The following is a 23603-nucleotide window of genomic DNA, read 5'->3' as shown; positions in this document are numbered from 1 at the left end:
CAGAGAACTACTTGTTTAGTTTTCTACACCGAAATCAGATTTCATTTGGGGGTATGTTTCTGTTAAATTGAAGTTTTCTCATCGTTTTGTTTTATGTTTTAGTTCTTTTTTTTTCAATTTCAGAAAAGTAAAAAAGAGAAATTCAAATAATTTTATGAAATATGTAAGTGAATCTGATAGGGAAAGTTAAATGCTTTATGAGAATATGTGTTTTCCGTGTTGTTTTTATTCGTAATTAAACTTCTTTCATTTTGAAACAGTTTTTATGTTTAAAATTGTTAAATATTTCTACTTTCATACATAGGGGATGCAGTTGACAATATTACCAAGTCAAATTCGAGCTGAAGACCCAGATGTTGGTATAAAGGCTCCTATTGAATATTATTTTAACTCTGGTAACTTACTATTGATTTTATTACAGCTATGTGAAATCTGAAATAATGTATTTGTAACTGGTTTCCAAGTAATCTTTAAAATCATAAACTTAGCACGCGAAAATAATTTTAAGATATGTCATTGTAAATATAAGTAATATGTCATTTTTCCTTAAAAATGTAAAATATAATTATAAAAAATATATTGAAAGTTGTCATGCTGTAAATATTCTCACTTTCAGCTCAATAATTCTCCTTCCTAAAAATGGGGCTTCGATACCTGTCGTATATCTTTGCGATTGATAACAAAGAACCAAACCCTTTTTTAAGTAAGCTTTATTTACAATGACAAAATTACTTGAACCTGTATGATAAATATATGTATGTATTTACATTTTTGTAATATTGTGAAGTTGAAATAAAACTAACGAAGTACGAATTATCCAGCTTCTAAGGGTTTTGGTTTGTTCTTAATTTCGCGCAGCCTCTAGGGGTTAGTAAAGATTATTTCTACAGTGGATAAATATCTTAATCAAAAAAGCTTTTTAAATTGGAGCTTAGCTTATGATTATTGTAAAATGGAAGTTAACAGGAATTGTTGTTGTTCCTTGTCATTAAGCACAAAGCTTCACAGAGGGCTATCTGTGCTCTACCCACTAAGGGTATCGAAACCCGGTTTCTAGCCTTATAAGTCTGTATGTATACTGCTGTACCACGGGGGAAGTATAAACGGACCAAGTAGAATTCAAAAATTTAGCCTACTTTTTTTTTTAAAAATGTGTGCCCCTGCGTGGGTGTATTTCAGGGCAAAGCCACATTTGGCTATACGTCGCGTCCACTGAAGAAAATCGAACACCCTATATTTGCGTCGTAAAGTTACCGCTGACCATCGTGGATTCCAAAACCTCTAAGTTATATATTATCGTAAACCTTGTTCTTAGATCTAGATGATTCTCAAACCCACTGCACTTGAGCTCAACACAGTTAATTACTTGATAGCGTCTGTTGTTTGATACAATTTGTATTTCTTTTCAGATTCTGAAGAATATTCCTACTTCGAACTAGATCGAAACTCTGGAAAAGTTGCTATTAAAAGACCTGTACCCCAAAACTTGCCTCTACCCTTGACTCTGGTGATTCGAGCTACACAAGTTGACAACAAGGATAGGTACTCTCTGACCACTTTGACAGTCATAACTAATCGGCCAGTTCCAACAGTTCTCAAATTTTTACAGACTGCTTACGTCACGACAGTATTAGAAAGTACTCCTCCTGGTGCGGTCATCTTAACTATCCAAACTTCAAAATCTACAAATACGGTGAATCTTTACTGTCTCATCATGTTAATTTTTACTTATCATTAACCGTTAGCCATTATACTAAAGATTATTTTCGAGAGTTTTAACATGTAAATTCAAGGCTTATAGCCAGGAAATTTATTAAGATGTGGAAGTTTATTCAGCAAAGAAATGAACTATATATTTGTAAGTACGTGTGTATACCTGCATTAGAGTATGTTTCAGATGTCTTTATCATGGTTAGATCAAGCAATAACCGAAGTCTAATTATTGTTTAGTTACTATTTTTTACTATCAATTAGTTTATACCATTCATTTCAGCTGCTATTCTACGGCCATGTTCAGGATGAGAATTTGATAAGATTGTATGTGAAATATCAGTAAGTTGGATTCGATCTTGGGTTATCTTGTGAAAAACGTTTGTGTGCTATCCATGCGTTCGAAATCTTCCTCGTTAAAATATGAACGAATTAATTAATTGAATATTTTCAGGAGGAGTATTCATATTTTGCTGACGTCTGTGCTAGGTTGGCTGAGTGATGTATCAGTTAGGAAGGTATTAAGAAGGCTTCTTTTATATTTCTTCTTTTTGTATGTGTTCACATACCATTATGTTAATATTATTCCATTTTATTGTTTGCTACTGCTCTTTGACGTGATATTTTGGTATTACAAAGTTTTGTATGTCTATCAAGCTTTTGAATTTTGCTTTTGTTTTTCCAACATATCACAGTACACATTCACGAGATATGTAAATGATTAAACTTTGTAGAATTAGCGGCAACTGCCTGTTGTGGAGACACAAGTGTTGAGGACGACGTTTCGAAAGTTCTCCGCCTTTCGTCTTCAGGTCAGTGTATGTGTAATGTGTTGTCGGTTTTTTATAGTCTCCACAACAGGAGACTTTGTTGTCCATTCTACAAAGTTTTATCATGAATACTCTGCCTAAACAATCTACCAAAGATACGTAAATGTCGTTCCTGCACTTCATTGGATCGTTCAATAACTTGGTGTGTAATAACGACAATACTATGCTATGGCTTCTTAACATGTTGTCATCATATGAAAACCGAATTTTGCGCTTCAGGATAGCTATTTTAAGTGCATTGTACTCGAAATGCTTCTTGTAGAGACTCGTATCAGTGATAGTGTCAAGTCCATAACTAGACTGTCTTGTTGTTCGTAATATTTATTTTCATGTTAAAAGTAAGCTGTGTTTATACCAAGAGTTACGATTTTTTTATCTTGAAGGTTGTCTGTTTACTGCGTTACTTGAAGTTTTGTTACTTTTAAACGTATCTGTAGTTCTCAAAAGCTAATTGTTACGTTAGTGAACAGGTTAGAATCATTGAAGCTAATCATTGTTTACTAGATTATCGTGGTTGATTTTATAATTTCTACAAAGTATACTGAGTTTTTAATAAGTGAGCATATTTTCCCTGTTAACAGTGATATTATGTGAACAAAATACTTAGGTAAGGGATAGTGAATCTTTGCAATTAACTATGAGGCAGAGAGGATAGTTTTATTAGGGAATTTTACGTGTGAATTTATGCTGTGGTTTAATATAAGTTGTTTGATTGTTCCTGCAACAAGTTATTTTTTATGTTTCTCGTGTAGTTGTGTTTTATTTTTTCCCCTCTGTAGGCCATTGCGGGTAGGCCCCATCTTCTTGTAATGGTTTTATCCAGTTAGAGTTGTTTCCTGTTGATTCGACGATGAGTTTGCAGGCCTCAACGCTAAAAATTGAGTTTTGATACCCGTAATAAAAAGAGCTCAGGTAGCCCATGGTAATACAACCGAATCACAAAAACAAGCCAAAATCAACTAGAGTTTGGTGCATTCCTCTTTTTCCATGAATACAGCAGCATTGGCTTTGTCTGCTGGTAGATTTATGGAAGTGATTGTTTTTCTCAAAGTTCGTCGGAGTTGATTTTTCTGTTAGTTCTATGTTATAGAAGCGTTTAAGTTTCATCGCTTTCTAGATTGCTGATATTATTTTGGTTAAAAATTCTTATTTTTCATCTTCTTGTAAGCTGTATATAGTATCTTTAGTGGTTGTAATAATTACGGTCTGGTAATATAAAATAATAGGTAATTGATAATTTGACTTAGATAATGATATAGGTTACTAACCACGACAAAGACTGATGTAAGAGTTCCACAACTTTACCGTAAAACTCAGATTTAGAATATTTTAACAAATATGCAGAATTTACTGTTGATCGTTTCTTAGTTTTCATACTCACTCCATTGTTACTTAAATATACATTTTTACAAAGAAAAGCTTTATCGAACTATAGAAATTATAGTAACTAAACTTCCAGGACTGCTTATGTTTTAGTTAATGTTTAAGAAGCATATTTTATTAGTCAACGTATAATTCAGTAAGATTTGCTGGGAGCCTACTTTCGGGCTTCTAGAAATTTTGCAATTGAAAAGAAAACTCTAATCATAGAGTCAATTACAAAAGTAAAAATAAACATGAAACGTTATTAAAATGTGGATTATTATATTTCCAGAAGTTTGTTTCCCAGCACATTAAGTGTATTTTAATACTTGACCAGTTTTATAATGATACGTTTATTCTAAATGTAGTGATAATTCAATTGCAAAGTCATTCGAAAATCAAATAAAGTGAAACTACATACTTGGGTAATTTACTGAAATTATTTTGAGTACGAAATCGAAAATTTCTATTCTTTTTATTTGTTTTTGTCTTTTATTAGAAATTGCTAAGTCATTATTATCATTTTTTTTCAGAATGTTCGATTCCAGCTGTTAGATGATCCAGACAAGCAATTTGCTGTAAGAAATAAGTAAGTTAAGTATCGCATTTCATACTCCTCTTTTACTAGTTAAACATTGATTATATTAGAAAATCATTTATTTTCTGTGTTTAATTACAAACGTATTTTCTTGTTTAACTATAGATTGCCGTCTAATGAGTTTATTTAAAAGTTTTCCGTAAATTTCGGTTTCTTTGTTATTATGAGTAGCTAAATACACAAAACCTTCTAACAAAATTTGTATAATTTATTCTGTATTTCCCAAATATCAATGAGAAATAGTATTATTTCATGTCGTTTCAAGTGGTGAAGTCATTATTGCAAAGCCTTTGGACTTTGAAAATCGACAACAGTTTGCTCTTCGTGTTATAGCTTCAGACGGTCATCAGGTTCGTTAACTTCTGTTTCCATAACAAAACAATCAACTTCATAAAAATAGTATATATATACAAAACTGAAGAATCGTTATTCGTGAATGTTATACTTCGAGTTAATTTATTCTTCCTATACTCTGAACAAGTGAAAAGTTCTTAATCAAAACGTTGTTTAATGTAAACTGATGTGAAAAAATAGAAAGTGCAAAGTTTTAATTCGTAAAAAAATGCAGAAGAACTGTGAATTAAATACGTTTTTCACTCATTTCACTACAGTTCTGTAGTTCCCTTTAAAAATACTACCTACTATCCGAACTTTAAATTTAGATATTTAAAATTAGCTTTCTGTCTTTAGTCACTACGGTGTAAAATATTCACTGTAACAAAAGTGACAGTCGGGTTTTTGCTATTAATTGTGCCAAGTTTTTCTCACATGTTTTGTTTTTATTCATAGTGGTTAATCATAGAGCTTAAATATCTAAATTTCTCCTTTCGGTTCTTCTAATTCTCTATATAGAGTGATGTGGCTTTATTGAATATTACTGTTATGAATGTTAATGACAACGACCCTGTCTTTATGGAGTCACAGTATACGTTTTTAGTGAAGGATTCAGAGATTCGGATTGGAACATTGGTAGGGAAGGTAGAGGTGAGTGTGTTCATACATTGAGTTTAAGTCGTAATTAATTATAAAACAAGTAAAACTATATGAATCTGTTTACTTCAGAGCAAAACCGTATAAGGCTAACTGATGTGCTCACGGCGGAGAATTGAACGTAGGATTTTAGCGTTCTTCGCCCATATAATTACTTTATCCCATCTGGGGAAGAATATTTTCAGACCGAACCCATGGTTTACATATTAGAATTTGTCATCGAATATGGCTCTCTAATATTGTAATATACAAAGTGAATGTAAATCCCATCATTCAGCAATATAGCAAGTAAAAAATCAACTCAAATAACGTAGACGATAGATGTCCAACTTTACATCTACAATTTTCCACGTTTATGTATAAATTTATTCTTGTTTTTCAGTTACCGACCTTGTGTGTACATTTCTAAAGCCTGTAGATGTTATTATTTAATGATGGGAAAACAGTCGGTTGCGAGTATTTCTTTCCAATGAGCGATTTATGAAAGTTGACAAACCTGAAAAAATAAAGTTACCACGATGTTACAAATATCTTTGAGACGACTTCACTTTTGCATTAGAATATTAACACGTTCTCTTTGTTTATATGTACGTACTATATTATTCCACTCACCGAGGAACTTGTCTTGAAGCAAGAAAATTTAAAATAGTACCAGTAAAAACATTTTGTTTTAATTCTTACTTTACACACTATTGCTATACTTTTTATGGAAGCATCGATATTCTACTAGCCTGTAGCTGACAAGATTAATTTTGAGATATAGATATGGTTATTTTTTGTTTAAAAAATAATATTGAGTTAATATGTATTGTTTATTTAACTTTTGCGCAAAGCTACACGAGGGCTATTTGCGCTAGCCCTCCCTAATTTAGCAGTATAAGACTAGAGGGAAGGCAGCTAGTCATCACCACCCACCACCAACTCTTAGACTACTCTTTTACCAACTAGTAGTGGGATTGATTGCCCCAATTATAGCGCACCTTCAGCTGAAAGGGCGAGCATGTTTGGTGTGACGGGGATTCGAACCTGCGACCCTCGGATTAATGTTGATATGAAAATTTTCAATTGAGTTTTTTCAAAAACGGGTACCCCAACATAGATCACTATGCTTGATTTGTTATTTACATGAATATGTTACAGTTTAGTGTTACTGACATAAATTTAAATACTAAAGTATTTAGGAATTTACTGTAAAAGTTAATAAGCACTGTATTAATAAAAATCTCAGCATTTTTTAACGTTAGAGTTAACTTTCGCTTAGGTAGAGAAAGTGAGGATGACCTTGTTTGTTGTTATTTTTATTTTCATATACATTATTGTTCAAAACCTATGGCGAAAAAGAAAAGAAATATTTAACATATATACAAGATGCTGTTCATTTGCATGGAATAAGTTAAATCACAGGAAGTGATTACATGGCTTCCTGCAAGTGGGTTATTGCGATTTAGTTGTTCATGTTTCTGTAACAATTTTTTTTAATTTTTCATAATAAGTATTGAATTGAAAATCTGGTACATAATACTGGTACTGTCAGCAAACATCAACCTGGTACACATAATACTGGTACTTTGACCAAACATAAATCTTGATACCTGAGTGATGAAGCACATTATGCTGATATAATAATAGGTAGGCAAACAATGATTTATAAGCATAACAAAAGTTCTATTAATTATAGAACATACTACATGTTTCGATAGAACACTGGTCCGTATTCTTCAGGTATGATCTGTACTAAGCAATTCAAGATTTGTATATCGTTAAAAAGACATCAGGGGTTAAACGTGACGGAAATGGTGTCAGCAGTTGACTAGGTACAATACTGTTAAAAAGTGTAACGACGGTAGAATATTTTTTCATTCTTTCCATCTTGTGGGACTAATTTTTCCATGCCATCACACAATGTAAATTTCAACACTACGATAATGCTTCACTGATCTCTGTTGACGATTGCGTGATATATGGTGAGAATGTTTATCATTCTTTAGAATTGTCATATATTTATACCAAGAGTATGTCATAAATATTTTGCTTGAGCGAACATATCGATCAAATTTAGGGTATGTAGGAGCTAGAATACGGTACCGGTATATTCTAAAAGAAATCAATTTGATAGCACTCCAGAAATACATCTAGATGGAAACAGCATTTATCACTACATTTATTAAGTTTTGTCCTTATGCCACGGTTCAAAACACCTAGAGGATTGTCAGTAAAGAAGACAGCTCACATAAAAGCTTTACGTGATTCTTGTTGGACTCCAACAAATTGAAATAGACTTGAAACATTCCCCAAACACTGTCAAATACACTCTAGATCGTGAGACCAAGACAGGTAAAATTGAAAGTAGAAAAGAAGGAGACATAACGTTGTCAATAGGCTGAAATTTGCTAAAAAATACAAAACTAGACTATTGATAATTGGAAAAGAATGTTATGGACGGATGAGTACAAGTTTGAAATATTTGATTCAAATTGTAACTTGTACATTCGGTGGAAGAAGGGTGAAAGATACTTACCTCGATGCATAGCAGCTACCATGAAGCACGAGAGAGGCATGGGGACGGTTTGGGGTTGTTTTTCTGCTAAGACGAAAGGAGATGTTTGCAAAGTAGATGGAATAATAGACCAGAGCAAGTATCATCAGATACTGATCCATCATGGTGTACAGTGGTTTGGTGTATTGTTTGTAAAGGATTCTTCTACCCCCCTAAAAAAAAAATAATGACCCTAAACATTCATCCAACCTTTGCAGAAATTACTTATCCAAAAAAGAAGCTGCTAGTGTTATCCAAATGATGCAATGCTCTTCACAGAGCCCTGATCTCAATCCATTTGAGCATATCTAGGATCTGATAAATCAAAAACTTGACAAATCAAAAGTTACTTGCAGAGACACTTTATAGGGATATTTGGAGTAAAATTTCAAAGGACACTCTAATTAAATAAGTTGTAACAATGTTTAAAAGACTGTCTTTAATTATTAAAACAAAAGGGACACACACAAAATATTAACTGTTTGTTGAACTCAAGCACTTCGACTAAGCTTCTGTTGTACTAAATATGATGATTAATAAAATTGATGTTTCACCTGTGATTAACTTTCCACTATTTTTTAAAGTAGTCTGAAATCTAATTTTTTGCTTTCCTAACACTTTTGCACAGAATTGGTAAAGTAAATAAAGAAAACCTGGTGCATAATATTAGTAAGGCACAAAAACAGAAATATGGTACATAATACAGTTACCGTGAACAAATACCAACCTGATACATAATACTGGTACTTCAAACAAACGTCAACCTGGAAAATAATATTAAAAGTATGAACAAATATCATCCTGGTATGTAACACTGGAACTGTAAACAAATATAAACCTGCTACATAATACTCGTCATGTGAACAAACATCAACCTGGTAGATAACACTGAAACTCTAAACAAATACAAACCTGCTATATAATACTCGTCATGTGAATAAATATCAACCTGATATGTAATATTTCGAATGTTTCACAACAACAACAAAATTTTGAAATCAGAGACATTTACTAATACTAAAGTAATTTTGACATATTTTACCTGTACAAGTAAGAAAACTACTTGTTTGATATTAAATTAGTTGAAAACAACAACAACAATACAAGCCAACCCGATAATAAGTATGGCTAATTAAATATATTCTTGACGTTCCATTTATTCAAAGTTCATCTTATGATACTACAAAACAACTAATTATTTCTCACCTGCAGTAATGGCAACTATTTATTTTTATTTTAAAATTTTATCTCGTTGTTGCTGTATTTGTTATTTATGAGAATATTCCTTCGTTTGTTGAGGAAATAAATTCTGGTATTAAAAAATCCTCATTAGGTTGATTGTCTTTTGTGATCTTCAGGAAATGAAAATTATATAAATATTTAACGTGTCATATCTTCATATAATAACTTCAAACATGTCTTGTATTTGAATAGGTTAGAGATGGTGATATTGGTGACACAGTGGACTTAAGTATCAAGGGACCATTTTCCAAGTGAGTTTGACACCGTTTGTTACAAATTAAAAGTGTTATAGGGTAAACATAAGATTTTTGTTTTTAATAAATAATTATATCCATTTTAATAAAAACGAATTAACTCTTTCGTATGAGTCGTATCGAAATATATATATATATAGTATTCGTGTTATTTAGAATTTAGAAGAGATGATGATTTGAGATCGACTTTAGCTTAACAAGCGCTAAACTCTTTTGAACATAACTGCTTGTTTTATTAACTATATTACCATAAAACTGTAGACCGGAGCAGCTACTTTATGTCTTGTAGAATATTGTTGTACGATACTTATCGTACACTCAGATTTATCACGGTTTGTTTGTTTGTTTGGGAATTTCGCACAAAGCTACTCGAGGGCTATCTGTGCTAGCCGTCCCTAATTTAGCAGTGTAAGGCTAGAGGGAAGGCAGCTAGTCATCACCACCCACCGCCAACTCTTGGGCTACTCTTTTGCCAATTAATAGTGGGATTGACAGCCACATTATAACGTCCCTACGGCTGAAAGGACGAGCACGTTTGGTGTGACAGGGATTCGACCACGCGACCCTCAGATTACGAATCGGGTGCCTTTACCACCTGGCCATGCCGGGCCTCCCTGCGGAAGCCGGTTTGTGACATGTACTAATTTTGAACTAGCTGGATTTTACAAAAACGAAAGGCAAACTGAAGAGTAAAGCTCAGCAATTCCTGTTGCTGTTATTTTAATAAACAATTACACAATAAGCTATTTCTGATCTGTTCACCAATAGGAATCGACTACTGTGTTTTAGCATTGTAAGTGTGGAAACTTACCATTGACTTACTAGAGGACATGAAATTGCTAAATTAAAGCAAATTTGAACTCAAAGAAACTCAGCGATACCCCCAAATTACAATCATGTTTTGATTTATAATGACAATAATAAGTTTTTTACGTATAGTTTGTTTAAGACTTTGTGGTGTCTATAACTTTTAATTAAGTAGTGCAAACGAACACCATAAAAGTAATATAAAAACAAAAGGTGTGAAGCATGTGGTGCTTTAGATACTTATTAGGGTGTATTGAACTATGGTATTAGAATAAATTAACTTCTTCCTGCGATTATTGTTGTTTTTTCTAGGGTTTTTGCCGTTTCTAATCGAGGGGAGCTTCGAATTCGAAATCTAGAGTTTCTCAACACCAGTGTCTGTCACGTGTTCATCGTAGCCACAGACAATGGAGTTCCTCCACGTCAGACCAGTGTTCCTGTAACAGTTCATTTTCCCGAAGATATGCTGTTAGGGAGTATAATGAAACCCAGTAGAAAAGATAATCCCTTTGTACTGATGGTTGTTTTTGGTGTATTACTAGGATCCCTTCTTGTAGTAATTGTCACTCTCACTATCTATATCTTGAAAAAGTACGTACAAAAGACTTATATAATGTATAATGTTTGTTTTCATTATATAATTTGTCTCTCTGTTATTCTTGTTTATTCTAGTCAAATTTTAAACATGTAGCTCCTTATTTATGTGAAGCTGTATTTTTACCAAGAACATACGTACCGGTTCGGTTTGGTTTGAATTTCGCCCACGCTAAACGAGGGCTATCTGCGCTAGCCGTCCCTAAATTTTCAGTGTAAGACTAAAGGGAAGGCAGCTAGTCATCACAACCCACCGCCTACTCTTGGGCTACTATTTTACCAACGAATAGTAAGATTGACCGTCACATTACAACGCTCCCGCAGCTGAAAGAGCAAGCATGTTTGATGTGATATGGATTCGAACTTGCGACCCTCAGATCGCGAGTCGAGTGCCTTATTCACCTGGCCATGCCGGGTCCCTACATACCTGAGTGAAAAGAAATCAACTTTGCAAGATATGCGTTTTACGGTGCACATAAGAGGCTGGTTGTTTGGAATTACGCACAAAGCTACACTATGGGCTATCTGTACTCTGTCAACCACGGGTATCTAAACTCGGTTTCTAGCAGTGTAAGTCTGCAGACATGCCAGTGGGCCATTGGGGGCCTACGTAAAAGGAAACGTAACACACGTATTTCGTTTCCCTGTATTTTGTTATTCTTTTTTTTGTGGCGAAACAGCCACACTTAATATAAATGTTGCGTTATTAATTGATTCATTTCTCTACAGTGTGTTAGAAAATTATTACTTTATAACTTCTGGAAGACATAAATTATGTGTTTTTTAAAAGTTTAGCTAGCACGATAAAATTAAGAAATAAAATGCATCTTTATAAACAAGTTGAATAAGTTGTATTAAAACAGCTTTGGAACCTCATTACGTCGTTGATGCCAAAGTCGCCACGTGCAATAGTGATCTAACTGATGTCGGTGCGTTTTGACAATACTCCTGCTGCGTAATTTCTGTTGCAAACGCCTCTGTTGTAAAGCTGTCGTGTCAAGAAAACACCACTACTCTCTTGATGCTTTTCATAGATCATATAGTCTACAATAGCGCCAGTTTCCTAGCGCCAATTTCAACAGAAATCCATAGGCGCTACATCCTGTGACTTGACCATTAATTCTTCATTTGGAATAGCCTGAATATCCATTTCATTTTCAATCTTCTGGAATAATGGGACGGTTAAATGGAAGGTGTGATTGAAAGCCTTATATTGACGGACTTTACCATCATGACCTTGCTTCTTCTTGATTACTTTGTATACTATTGCCTCGAACATATGGCGTGGACGGCTTTTACCAATGACCTTTTTGTTTTCTAGTTCCAGTATTATATACCAGGTCTAAGATCATTCTCTGTTACAAAACGCCGTACAGGTCTCTTTATGGTTGGTTCTTATTCATAAAGTTGCTTCCTATTCCTTTATCTTCCAACACCATTAAGTACAAGGGATATTCCCGTCTTATAACTTCTAAACCCCCGACCTAAAAAATATCTTTAATTATTCGAGTTTATTAACATTTAGTGCCGGAGGGCTGTTACGTCTTAAAAGTGATTAATTTGCGGTGACAACAACCTACTTAAATAACGCCAAACAGTGTAAGAATTTAGTACTGATACGTGTCGTACCACCTTGACTTTATATTGGATGTGTTTGTCACGTGACATAATTATTTGCATATATAAAATCGTTTTAATATAACGTACCCAGTCCTTTGTATTTTTATGGGTATGTATACTATTTATTTACAACTTTCTGTTCCTCTGATAACTGTTTAGTGTATCTTTTTATATCTTTTCTGTTTCCACCAGTAAACAGTATCGTGATCGACTGCCAACCATTATGGCCTCCACCGGTCAACCTCCCATTAATAAAATGTCCAGTTATATGACCGCCGCCCATCCAAGTAGAAAACCTCCAGAACAGCCTCGGTCTCAAACAAATCCTGTTGGCGTGGAAAATCCCATCTTTCAAATGTCTAACCTAAATGAAACAAATACTACAGGTGCTGCTAGACCAACAGATCATCATTCTGCGAACACAAGTCAAATACAAGAGAGTGGCTCGCGAGGTCCACTCACTCAACGTCAAACTAGTCATGGGACGAGAGGAGAAATTTCGCAGGAAAAAATTGCCAATGGTCATGTGAAAAACGTAGTAAAGAATCCCAATAATAGTAAAATTCACAACATTCACTGGCCAAATGGATCTATTCCTCGAAGAGTAAAGAAACTAAGTTGGGAGGACGAGAAAACTAACATGGTAGGTTACTTCTCACAACATCAGAAAATTAAAATGCCAGGCTACTTCTCACAACATTATAAAACTAACGTGGTGGGTTACTTCTTACATTATCTGAAATGTAAATTCTTGCATCATAATGAGAAGTTAACTGTAGACTTTATCTACTAATTTCATCCGACCATTAGAATATAGAGATCTCTAAAGATACTAATAATTTTAAATATTATGTTTAGTTTGGTGTCATTATCAACTTTACTTTTGATGTTCTGAAAATATGCGAAAAAAGATTATTTTAACTTATAGTTTCACTATTTATATTACACTTTTTATACTCACGTTTGAATATTTAATTTATTTATTTTACCAAACTTTTCCAGGTCTAATAGTTTTATTTAGTTTGCTATTTCTAAAAACCTTGATGCTTAGCTTTAAAATGTCATAATCGACTGGACAGTATATTTCAGAAACGGGATATCATGGTTTTTAATTTAATCTTTTGTGTTGTGTAACATTTATGCAAGAACTCAAATATATGAGTGAATTTTTAATCCACATTTAATTAATGTATATTAGCACTCAGCATTTTTCAAAATTTGACTTTTTAGGAAAATATTATTTTGTGTAGTAGTGAGATATTATTTCAGACTAATTTATTTATTTCCCACCAGGAGCTTTATTATACACTCTTCTTACACAAAAGAAATTGAATTCAATCAACTTTTCATGACTATGACCAGATAATGTATACTCAAACCTTATTAAAATTACAGATAAATCATTTTTTCTTCACATGTGAAAGTTATATTTTCACTTCTTACCAACTCTCAATGGTTTTACGAGAAAATTATTCACACTAAATAAGTTGCTTTCAGAAGATATCTAAATTTTTCACCATTTATTTGATATTTTCTTTAACCAGCGGTTCCTGTTATGGTAAAAAAAAAGAAAAACTCTTTCTCTCTCCAGTAACTTTTTGTTTAGTAATGATAACTTATAGTCCTTGGAAAATGGAGCAAGTATCCAAGTAATGTGCTGATAAAATGTTAAGGTACTATAAGGCGAAGTTTTTTTTTTACTTTTTGGACGTTTTAAAAATTGCTTAAGAAAAATTCTTCACAAAAAAGTACTGTAGTAATCCTTGAAAGCCTTGTTTTCAATCTGGTGTGACGGGGATTCTAACCCGCTTCCCTCAGATAACGAGTCGAGTGCTTTAATCACCTGGACGGAACCCGAACTGAGCAAGTCATATAGACAATATTCCAAGAACTTAGTTTCGAATAATTCGTATTTCTAAGATTGTATTTTCTTTTCGCGAGTGTGAAAAGTAATAGTCTTCAGAAAGCTATAAAGTGAATTAGATGTTTTTTATTTTTATAAAATGCAAAACGTTTTAAAGTAATCAAAAATATTGATGATAAAAACTGCAAAATACTGTTAGACAAGCATCCAAGTTAACCTATTGGCCTATAGACAAATCATCTGCTTCTGTTAACATTTGTTATTATAATATATGACATTTATTTAGCTTTATTCATACTAGTATTTGTACGTTTCTTCTATTTAAGTTGATATATCTTAAAAAACTTTTGGTCATTGTATTAAATGTAAGAACACCAGTTTCATCTAGATATCCATATATGTTTTACTTTCAGACGGAACTTGACCCAGACGTTAGTGTAACACCTTTACCCAAGTCATCACAGTCAGATGGACGCCCGAACCTCACTATGTACTTCTGATCCAAGTGGATGAATATTAATCCGAATGAAAGTTAAATACATTATTGTTGTATTGTACTGGTATAACACTTTCTGAGTCTGTGTCATCGAACAAATTTTTGCTTTCCTTACTGAATAACATCATAACTAAATTGTTTATGCGGTCAAGTAGCTTCTGCTCTCCATCTTTTAACGAGACCATGGCATTTGTAAGAAGAAAATAAAATCATAAAAATGTATATTCAGTAGTTTGGGTGATGTTTGTTAACGGTTTGTTTGGTTCTTTGAACAATAAGTGCCAACACCACTTGTTCTCAAGCTAAAAATACAAATAAAGTCGCTTGATTTCGACCGTTTGTATCTGTACTGCTTACTCCGCGATACTTGTAAAAAGTGTTGTGAACAGCTCAAGTTATTTATCATATTTCTTTAAAAGTATATCTGTACAAATATTTAAAGGATCAAAATTTGTAGATATTTTTAGTGAAGTGAATGTATTTGAATGGAAGTTTTCTTGAAAATCTCATAATTGTCGAACTTTTTGGCATTAAATAATTAAAAAAAATTCTTTTTGTTAAGCTGCTATATTAAATAATATACTTAGCAGTGATTTTTAATAATTTCCCGACATCAGACGTTTGGTTTGAATTTGTTTCTATGTGTTCTTATCCATTTACTTTGTTTATAGTTATGTGTCATTGAGATAAAATGTAAGTTGTTGCGCATTCAACTACACTGTGAGCTTTAAGAAATCTCTGTACCATGATTATAAGAAACATCTGTATCCATTTTATCTATATAGGGGAAGGAATGATGAAATTTATATACTATACTTGGGAGATTAATTTTTGAATTGTTAGCTCTAGAATTTCCAATTCGACCATGGACTTGAGGGAATCGTTAAACATATTTTTTCTAAATTATTCTGTGGGTCTGTGCATTTGATCAAAAGGTCTCTAATAACAGTAAAGAAGTTACATAAAAGTATCATTACAATTAATTCAACCATTTACTGTATGGGTTCCTTATGTATTTTACATTAAAAATTAGTAATTATATTTAATTTTTATAATAAAGAGAAACTTATAATTACTCTATATGATACATTACGTGGATCTAGAGATGGTGAACGGTATTTTAAGAAATCAGTAACTTGAAAATTATAATTACTAAGAAAATGAAATATAAAACTTCATTAAAATATTTTAAAAATTGCATTTAAAAATTCCGAGCCCTTTCTGAACATTCTCATATCTTTAATATGTAAATGAAACAAAACTAGAGTAAATTTTATAAAAGGTTTATAAATAGCAATCGTAATTATTTTTGAAGAAACTTCTGGAAGGACATTTGGTTTGCTACTTGAAAGTTTGCATAGGTTTCTTAATGATTTTTTTTCAGTAAGTTGGATTTTTTTTCTGAAATACATAATTTTTGCTGTACTTTGTGATATATATAATGTTTCATAACTAATCGGAAATCACATCTAATGTCAAGTTTTTGTATAGTTATGTTGTTGTGAAATTGTATGATTTAACTTATATTTAATGTGTATCTAAATCCTGAAACCGAAACTTGTTAGAAAATAAAGATAAAAACCTAAAGTTGCTAAATTAGTTGTTGACTCTTTATGTTTCTTGCAGAACTTTAGCTAACAGAAACCATAAAGTTATATCAACAATCGTTAATACCTTACTTATAAAAGTGTGAAATACGTACGATGAAAACTCACTTGGTAACAGCAGTCAACAGTTAACAGAAACCTTGTACTAGATATCTAATGTGTATACTAAATTGGCATAAATAATTCAATATCCATTTCCAGATATTAAAAATATAGATACAGAGGTATGTGTACAGTAATGCAAATGTACAGTTACTCAAATGAAGCCACAAAAATAACTGCAGTGATTAAAGAAAAATTTAGACAATGTTACGTCCATTTGGTGGAAGTGTACATATCATAAATATGGGTCAACACTATAACTTTATTTTGATATTAAGACAACTTTCCAAGACACATCGTTTTAGTTGTTGTCAGACATTAGGTGCTAAAGGTTTAGTTTTATCTACACATTTTATATTACGCTTAATGTGTCCGTAAGTTTTATCTTTCAATAATCTAACCAAATGCATTTACTAACCAATTATTACCAAAGCATGGCGTTCTACTGGCGAAACAATGCCTGTCCCACACAGTTTTTAAAATTATTTGAAGATGTTAAAATGATACACGTTGTGAAATTATAACATATGGCAAAGTAAGTGATTCTTGAAAACTGTGTCTATCGAGTATGCACTTAATGCATGTAAAACATACCATGCCAATCTTTTGAAATATAAGTTGAAGAATATAAACAAATGGTTGTGGACTGTTAGATACATGGACTTGGTAAATAATCTTTTAAGCCTATATTACGAGCAAAAAACTATTTCAAAAAATAAATAGGAATAACGTAGAGCGTTGGAAGATAATCAAAACTTTGCCTTTTAATTAATTTTTCCACAAAGAAAAATTATAATAAAACGTCTTTAGCAAGAACAGTATGCAGTAAAACATTCAAAAGAAACTAGAACTTGTTTTTGTCTTGCTTTTTGGCAAGTCTTATAACGTTGATAGAAGCAGAGTTTTTCTACGCCATTGTCAGAAAAGGTATATACAATAAAATAGCATATGGGAAGTTCGAACTATTTCTAGGAAATGCACAAATATTCTCTCATCTTTCAGCCACAGAGTGTATAATGTGAAACATATACGTATTTCAAAGCTTATCAGTCATATACAAAGAACAGATTCACTACTAAATTGCGATTAAAAATTATTGCTAGTCGTGTCGTTTGACGTTTCAAGTTATATGTTATCACTTACTAATCATATTATTGGAATATGTAATTTATATACAGCGTTGAAAAATATATCTTTCATGATGTAATTTATGTTAACTAGATGGCGCGTAGAATAGCGTACACTTAGAAAAATCTCTAAAAATTGACGCCTGATTATTTAGAAAATTCGAAGAACAGTCTATAAATACGAGGTTCGGTGAAACATTGAAGAAAGATATTTCTATTCGATAGAACGAAATACTCAGCGTTTTTGTCAGTGCTTTGTTTTCAGTAACTTGGTTCATCAACTGTGAAATTGTATAAAGTAAGTTTATTTTTTACGCTAGTATTGTAAGGACAACGTGGTTAGAAAAGCAACGTACAAGCTACAACAGTATTTAAGTTTGTAAAAACGCCAAGGTAAAAACAAGCTAATTTGTTGTACTGTGCATGGACTGGACTTCAAATTATTTTCATTATATCATCTAAAAAAGCCTGCCAACTAAAAACAACTTTAAAATAATAGTTACAAATTATAACATCCATATTTCATTAATTATGAGTCATATACAAGTGTACACTAACGAATGGACTGAGTTATTTGAAGTTGAGCACAAAGCTACAAAATGGTGTGCTCTGCCCACCATGGATATCGAAACACTGTTTCTAGTGTTGTGAGTCCGCAGACTGAGACACATACTTTGGCATTTACCAGTTACTTCCTCGAAAGGAGGCTTCCTGGATGGATCACCTTTTTTAGCCTCTCGCACTACTATACATATTGTCTGTCAGTCTGTTTGTTTGTTTGTTTGTTTTGGAATTTCGCACAAAGCTACTCGAGGGCTATCTGTGCTAGCCGTCCCTAATTTAGCAGTGTAAGACTAGAGGGAAGGCAGCTAGTCATCACCACCCACCGCCAACTCTCGGGCTACTCTTTTACCAACGAATAGTGGGATTGACCGTCACATTATAACGCCCCCACGGCTGGGAGGGCGAGCATGTTTAGCGCGACGAGGGCGCGAACCCGCGACCCTCGGATTACGAGTCGCACGCCTTACGCGCTAGGCCATGCCGGGCCGTCTGTCAGTCACTCAGAAGACATTAAAATGACGTCACATAAGGGACGCCTAACTTTGCAATTTGTATTGTCGTAACTTCAGTACAATGTGCGCATGCCGTAAAACGCAAGAAAAAATATGTAGATTACAAAACACCACGACAAGAGAATTTCAAAAACAAAAAATAAAAATATTTTTTACTCATAATTTTGGTTTAATTTACTCTCGGAACACAACATTTTGAGAACTCTCCACAAACACATCTGATATTACCAATACTCATCAAGCATCTACTAAGTACTTAAAGACTATACGGTCACTTAATTGATACACACAAATTTTAGATGTCTTAACTCTAATTGCGAGTTCAAAATACGCATAATAACTGAAACTTCTATTCGTAAAGATGTAAGCCATGTATAAATAAATACCAGACATTCCTTCGTAATTGAAAAAATACACTTATGCATGCTTCCCACGTGTTCTTGGCATTGCTATACAGTCGAAAATCTTTCTTAGCAGACAAATTTGAGCGTGAGAGTTTGATTTTTCACAAAGGAAAGGCAGTAAAGTACTTCTTGTAGTATAATTATATACTGACTCCCATTCCTCAAGCAGCCACTTTTTAAACATCATCATCTTCAAAGATAAAATGTCTACAAACTTCTTCACAAAAATAAAACAAGGAATCTCATACATCCCCATCCCAACCCTTTGGAGGTGAGACTCAAACGCTTTTTTTATTGATCATTTTAAAGATAAATTAGTAATAAAGTTTTATGTCAGTAGCAATTTCAACTCAAATCTGCGATAATAAGCCTTATTTAACTTGTAAATAATTTAGGTTTCGAATGACAAAGTACAGCGTATCAGGTACAGAGCCTCTTACTAACACAAGATGCTCCGTATAATACACTGTACCCAGTGGCACAACGGTACGTCTTGGGACTTTCGATGGTAGAAACTGGGTTTCGATATCCTCGGTAGGCAATGCACAGATACCCCATTGTGTTATATGCGCTTCAACACAAACAAACAAATAAGAAATCACATCGTATACTAAAGTAGAAAAATAGATTTTACTGACATAATGTTAAAGTTTGGCGACACTGTGCACTGAGGAATAGTGGACATGAAATATATATATATATCTAGAAATGTAATGTTGTAGTCGTTGTTTCTGCTTGTCTTGTGGGTAAACGAAAATTGGTTAATGAATATCTCTGACAACTTGTCAAGCACATTCCTATGTTTCGGGATGTGGTGTCTGTTGATGTTTTGAACTCTTTTGATTTCTGTATTCATTGTAACATTTAAGCTAGAAATAAATAGTTTCAATGTCCGTAAAATCACTGAAATGCGTGGCTTTATGACAAAGATATTGTTTTTTTTGTAATCATGATACTTTGATATCCGTAATAATGATGTACGCAATACGCATGAACTTGTCATTAAAACCATTATGATTTTGTATTGGTTCGTATTACGTAACAGGGATTCTCTTAAAAATAAAATCATACAAGGGAGATTTTTTAAAAATAAATCGATATTATTAGTACTATTTTCTAACTCACTTCACATTGTGGTTGAAAAATATTTTTTCAAGAAATCTTGTGTTCAAGCTAAAAACGACTACGTCAAAAAAATAAAATAAAGTCTGTCACAGATGTCCTAAGGAAATATTATCACTTAAATTAGTTTTGCTTGTTGGTTGGTCTGGAATTAAGCACATAAGTACACAATAGACTACCTGTATTATACTCACCACGGGTATTGAAACCCGGTTTCTAACGGTGTGAGTCTGCAGATATACTGCTGTGCCACTGGAGGAGTTAATGCAATTAACAAGTAATCCCTTAAGTAATGTCCGATTTTAGATTCAGAAAAAGAAAAAGAATTGCAAATGCTTTTAACGTTATTTAATCAATAATGTATGTCCCATTATTATTAATTACTTTCTGCAACAATTCACAAGCTTCTGAATGCCACTTTTATAAAGTTCTTGGGGTTTGAAGAAAAATAATGTAGAAGGGGTAGTTTTAACATCTCCATGTGTTTCAAGCTCTTTTCCATCAAGATAGTTCTGCGAACTTCAGAATAGATTATAATCAAATGGGGCAAGGTCTGGAAAATAAGGTGGATATGGGAGTTTTACCTAATCTAGCTCTTAACTCTTTGCAGATGTGATCCTTCCTGCATAAAACAGTGCATTATCCTGGTGTAAAACAACACTTTTACGATTGATCAAAGCAGGCCTCTTTTCTCTCAAAGTAACATTTAAGTGCTCTAGCTGTTGACAACAGAAGTGTGATGTAATCGTTACATTGAGTGGCAGCAACTCAAAGTGGATCACACCAACAATATCCCAACAAATGCTTAACACGACTTTCCTAGAGTGGAGGTCCATTTTGGACTGTGCTTTAACCAGTTTACCTGAACTGAGCCATTGTCTGCGGCGCTTAATATTTTTATAATATATCCATTTTTCATCTCCAGTCACTAAGTTGTCCCAAAAAGGTTAGTTACGTTCTCGATAGTACAAAGAAGTGCAAATGTCCACTCTTACTCTAAGGTTGACTTCTGTCAAATCATGGTAGACTCATTTTTCATATTTTAACACCTTTCTATGCTGTTGCAGATGACGGTGATCCGTTGAATGGGTTGAATTAAGTTTCTGCACTAGTTCTTCAACTGTTACAGCACAATCTTCTTAAAGTGCAGCCAGCAGCAAGTCATCATTAAACTCAACAGAACAACCTGAACGTGGCGCATCACTTAAGCTGTAGTCAACTGATCTGAACTTCTGAAACCACCTTCGATATTTTCTTTCATTGAGAGACTCCGTACCATAAACATCTTGAATGCTTCGCGTAGTTTTTGCTGCACTGTTGTCTTTTTAAACTCATAAAGCATTATATGCCTAATGTGCTTCTCAGACACATTCATCTTCATAAAAGTTTATTTCATTAATGATCTGAAAAAGTGAAGTTGGGTTAGTTTCTTTTATTTGTCTGAACATTTTTATTCACGTTCTACTACATATTCTAGTCATTAAAGCCTTCTACAAAGACAGAAATGATTATGCACTTTTTGTATTAAATTTTTGGGCATTACTTATGGGATGACCTGCTAGAAACAGACAATTTATCGATTGAACACTTATGTAACATTATAACCTACAACAATACCAGTTTCTATAAACATACAAAGTTTTATGACTATCTTCTTATTATAATATTTGCCATCCCCGTTTACTCAGCGGTAAGGCTTGAAAGCTTACAACACTAGCATTCAGGTTTCGATACTCGCGATTGGCAGTGCACTAATAGTTCGTTAAACAGCTTTGCTCTTTACAACAAAACAATCGTTACAACATTCATATACAAACCAGTACCAACCTCAACATCAACAAGTGCCGTGCTGTGTAACCTAGACCATCATATCCCTGGTCCCAGGCACTCGTGATTACCCTCATTCACCATCTCTTTGTGTAGTTAATTTATCCAATATCTCCTCGAAACTTTTAACGCTAAATATCAAGGACTGGTTCTATCAGTGGGCGCAGTGCAACGAGCAAACTATGTTGTTTTGTGCTTAAAACTAGCAAAGTATCTAAAAAGGCCAAGCATGATCAAGTGATTAGGGTGCTTCACTCGAAATCTGAGGTCACAGGTTCGAATCTCTGTCAGACCAAACATGCTCGCCTTTTCAGTTGTGGGGGCGTTAGAATGTGACGGTCAATCCCATTATTCGTTAGTTAGAGTTGGCGGTGGGTGGAGATGAACAGTTGCCTTCCCTCTAGTCTTACACTGCTGAATGACAGATGGCTAGCGCAGATATCCCTCGTGTATTTTTGCGTGAAATGAAAAACAAACAAATAAACTATCTAAAACACTTTATACAATTTTTACCTTTATCAGTAGCTGCATTGAGCAGGACTTTTTTTTCTAATTTTGTAAGTGTCACTTTGACACTAAGAAATATCATTTCTTGATAACATTTATTTTAAAATCTAAAAATATTCATAAGTATGCGATGTTTAAAAATATCATTTATTTTACTTGTCCATAAGTAGTAAATAATATTTTTATTCAGTTATACTTGAGTGCTTCCTTTAAATTTGTGTTTAAATATTCTGCTTGTACCCTGCAATATCCTTGTTAGCCAAAGTTGAGAGTGTGTTTGTGTGTGTGTGTTCTTCTTATAGCAAAGCCACATCGGGCTATCTGTCGTCCACCGGAGGGAATCAAACCACTGATTTCAGCGTTGTAAATCCGAAGACTTACCGTTGTCCCAGCGAGAGACCCAGATATAGGATGGCCGTAAACTTGCACTAACCCTAGCAATAGTTGTTTAATAAGACTTATATTTACTTAACCTTCTTTCGGTGTCATACAATCTCGGAGAATAATCATATTCATAATAATTCCAAAGGATGATATAGAGACTTGTTCAAGTTAGTTTACTTTCGAAGTATATTTTTCTTGAATATAATGAATGGGAATGTTGTAGCTATAGATAATTTAAGGACTGTGGGATACTGCAACAGAAATGTGGTCTGACTTTACTGTGTAGTATTTCATTTTTTATATTTAATCATTGTCCTGCGTCCGTGAATTAAGTAAAGTTTTTGTGTTTGGGACATATAGCAATACTTGATCTTTACAAAATAATAAAGAAATCTGTAACAAGCACTAAACTAGGATACATTTATCTGAATATACAAAAATAAATAAAGATTAACATTAGATTTCATATTGTTAAAATCCATCCAAATTTTTACACTAACGCCAAATTTATTTGCGAATTTGTTTTTTTATAACAAAGATATAG

General features: G+C 33.2%; 1 protein-coding gene across 1 annotated transcript in view; it reads left to right on the top strand.

The window, feature by feature from the left end:
• The window catches only part of LOC143238251 (protocadherin gamma-B2-like), a 66501-nt gene extending 50009 nt beyond the window's left edge, over positions 1–16492 (top strand). The window contains exons 9-17 of the mRNA XM_076478325.1: positions 305–395; positions 1410–1693; positions 4436–4491; positions 4766–4850; positions 5353–5484; positions 9461–9519; positions 10642–10920; positions 12736–13186; positions 14821–16492. Of these exons, the coding sequence (XP_076334440.1) occupies positions 305–395; positions 1410–1693; positions 4436–4491; positions 4766–4850; positions 5353–5484; positions 9461–9519; positions 10642–10920; positions 12736–13186; positions 14821–14907 (1524 nt within the window). The 3' untranslated portion in view covers positions 14908–16492. The remainder of the gene's footprint in view (positions 1–304; positions 396–1409; positions 1694–4435; positions 4492–4765; positions 4851–5352; positions 5485–9460; positions 9520–10641; positions 10921–12735; positions 13187–14820) is intronic.
• The last annotated feature ends 7111 nt before the right edge of the window (positions 16493–23603 follow it).

Source organism: Tachypleus tridentatus, chromosome 13, assembly GCF_004210375.1.
Source record: "Tachypleus tridentatus isolate NWPU-2018 chromosome 13, ASM421037v1, whole genome shotgun sequence".
Lineage (NCBI taxonomy): Eukaryota > Metazoa > Arthropoda > Merostomata > Xiphosura > Limulidae > Tachypleus > Tachypleus tridentatus.
Note: the sequence above shows the minus strand (reverse complement) of the source record. Positions and strands in the feature narration are given on the sequence as shown.